General features: G+C 43.6%; 1 protein-coding gene across 1 annotated transcript in view; it reads right to left on the bottom strand.

Annotated features, from left to right (window-relative positions):
- The window catches only part of EIF3F (eukaryotic translation initiation factor 3 subunit F), a gene marked incomplete at its 5' end in the record, with an annotated part of 7,911 nt that extends 4,865 nt beyond the window's left edge, over nt 1-3,046 (bottom strand). Inside the window, 1 exon segment of the mRNA XM_014581898.1 lies at nt 2,789-3,046. Within this exon segment, the coding sequence (XP_014437384.1) occupies nt 2,789-3,046 (258 nt within the window).

Raw genomic sequence — 3,046 nt, 5'->3', positions numbered from 1 at the left:
AACAGTTGATTAACATGTACTTTGTAGATTGTATATATACTATATTCTTACAAGAAAATAAGGAAAACAAAATGTTATTAAGAAAACCATAAAAGGGACCAGCAGTTAGCGTAATGGCTATGTCGCTGAACTCCCATGTAGTCGACCACGGTTTGAGTCCCGGACCTGGTGGCTTAAACTCACGCCGGGTGCGTGCCCAAGATCCCAAGAGGAGAATGGAGGAGAAGGGATTGTGGCATGGCCATCCCCCCGGGGGGTGATTTCTCGCTTTCTATCCCTCTGTCTCTCTCTGTCTTTTTGGCGAGTGCACATGTCCCATAGCAAAAAAAAACCCAAAAAACCAAAAAACCAAAAAACCCCCAAAAAACCAACAAAAAAAAAAACCCTCCAAAAAAAAAAAAAAAAAGAAAAATATTACATTTATACCTTTATAGTACTGTACTGTTTATATCCTAAGTTTATCATCACTCGTTATCTTTTTTTTTAGTTTTGCTACAGGGCACATGTACTTGTTGGAGACAGACAGACAGACAGAGGAGAGGAAAAAGCCTCCTCTCCCGCCACGGGGCATGGTCATGCTGCAATCCCTTCTCCACCTCTCTCTTCCTTCAGGATTTTGGGCATGATTCCAGAATGTTTTTCAAACTACTGGGCCCGGGACTTGAATTGCACGATCGGCCACGTGGAATCTGGCTGCTTTAACTACCAGACCATGGAGCTGGCTCAGATGATGTCTGTCCTGACTTTGAAAAAAAATCTGTATGATGGTGGACCTACATAGTTCAAACCTTTGCTGTTCAAGGGTCACCTGCAACGTAGTCCACAGAGCCATCCAAAAGATTTTAATATTTATTCAGACTGTCAGTACCATGGCTTAGTCTAGGACATCAAACACAATTTTAGGGTGCTTCACCTGTACCTCCATCCAGCTATCTGATCCCGTGGTCACTGCATAAACCCTATTATTATCCAGAAGCGCTCTGTGAACTTTAAATGTCAACACGCCTGTCTTTTGCCATAAACTTCCATCCTAGCTCTGATACCTTTTTCTCCCACTGTATTTGTTTCTTAGCCTCATTAAAATCACTAGTCCCTTGACTGCTCCACCACAGACTACGATGTTGCCACTGCCCACCAATGTTTGTAGAATTCAATACATTATGGTTTCTGCTCTCTTAGCTGAAACTATGTCCCTAAATCCAATGGACAAATATTCTTTATTTTACTTGACCTCTCCTCAGCATTCAATAGACCTGGCCACTTAATCTTAAAACTTTCCTTTCCTTGGGCTTCCATGACACCAACCTCTTCTAGTTTTTTTTTTTTCTTCCTACTTTTACAGGGTACATGCACTCACCAGAGAGAGAAATGGAGAGAGAAAGTAAGGAAACACCTCCCAGGACAAGCATGTGATGTAGTGGTTAAAGTGCTGGATACTCCCACATGGCCGACCACGGTTCAAGTCCCAGACCTGGTGGTTTCCTTTCTCCCTTTCCCTCTCTCTCTCTCTTTCTCTCTCTGGTCAAATTAAAATAAATTAATGAATAAATAAAATGAAATAAATAATAATTAAAAAAAAAAAAAAAGAAAACACCTCCCAAGAAAGTTGGCAACACTGCACTCCTCCTCCATTCTCTTCTCAAGATTTTGGGCATGGGACCAGAGGGTGGCATAGTGTTATGGTGTTGGATTCCCTTATAGTTGACCACAGTTGAACCCCAGACCTGGCAGCTTGAAATTCATGCCATATGTGCCCCAAATCCCGAGAGACAGAACTGCAGTGTAACCATCTCCCTGGGGAATGATTTCTAACTTTCTGTCTCTGTCTCCCCAGTGAGTGCAATATACCAATAGCTTCCTATGGCATAAAGACTACTGCTGCTTGAGTAAGAAAGAAATGATGCATACAAGTGTAGTGGATTCATAAAGGTGCTTAAAACTTGTCACTAAGATAGAGTGAAAACAAATTTGATGAGACCACTCAGAGAAAGGACGTTACTATCAACAATTTCTCTTTAGTTCTTTTCTGTTTTACAAACCACTTTAACATAAAATATCCATTTACAAATTTTAACACACCAGAATGCAAAAGATTATTCAACCTAATGGTTAAGTGCAGAATGACAAACAGGTAATACAACAGTTTGTGCCCCAGCCCCCCTCCCCCCCAATTCAGCATCAACACTGAGTGGATGTTAGACACTACGGGATGAGGCTTAGAAGTTTTAGCAAGCAAGCAAAGCAGGACATTATAATACCCTAAATGAGTTCCAGTTAAACAGGTTTACTTGTTGGGAGGACTATCTTTCAAAACAGATGTCCCCACTACTTTGCTAACTTGTTAGAAAAGTCTTTGTAAACGTCTGGGAAACGAAGACATTTAGGGAGTCAGTAAGGGTTTGGAAAAAGTCCTTGGGCTTAGGGAGTCTAATCGGTGTACCCGTTCATTTTTTGTAGCTTGGGGCCGATCATACCTGACTTGAAATGCTTATGGGAAGACGAAATCAAATGTAAATCACTTTTCCCAATGTAAATAACTTACTTAGTAAACATTAACCACTACTTGCATATTTTATGTCATTCAAATGACAGCAACCTGGCAGGATAGAGAAAAGAAATTTAAATTCTTTTGGAAGAAAAAAACGTACCTGGGAGGAGGGATGGAGAACTAGGCAAGAGGTCAGGAGAAATGCGAGGAGAGTTAGGGCGCCATGAGTGAAAAGAGTGAGAGACAGAGGCAACACAAACGAGAGGTGGAGGAAAAGATCAGTTTTCTCTGGCCACTCACCTAGCAGGGTCCCGATAACTCGGGCAGCGCCCTCGTTGCGTCGCTCGTAGCTGTCCACGATGGAGGCCAAAATGACCGGGTGTAGCCTGACCACGCGGCCGCCAGGAAAGGGCCCTGGAAGAGCAGGGCCAGCCAGTGAGGGCGCAGCGGTCTGCGCTGGGGCTTGCGCGGAGGCCGGGGTCTGGCCCGGAGTCGCGGTCGAAGACGCTGCTGTCGCCGAGTCTGAGGATGCGACAGCAGCTGGAGCTGGAGCTGGAG

This window comes from Tupaia chinensis, unplaced genomic scaffold, assembly GCF_000334495.1.
Source record: "Tupaia chinensis unplaced genomic scaffold, TupChi_1.0 Scaffold141165_1, whole genome shotgun sequence".
In the NCBI taxonomy this organism is placed as follows: Eukaryota; Metazoa; Chordata; class Mammalia; order Scandentia; family Tupaiidae; genus Tupaia; species Tupaia belangeri.
The sequence above is the reverse complement of the archived record's forward strand: the minus strand, read 5'-3'. Positions and strand labels throughout refer to the sequence as shown.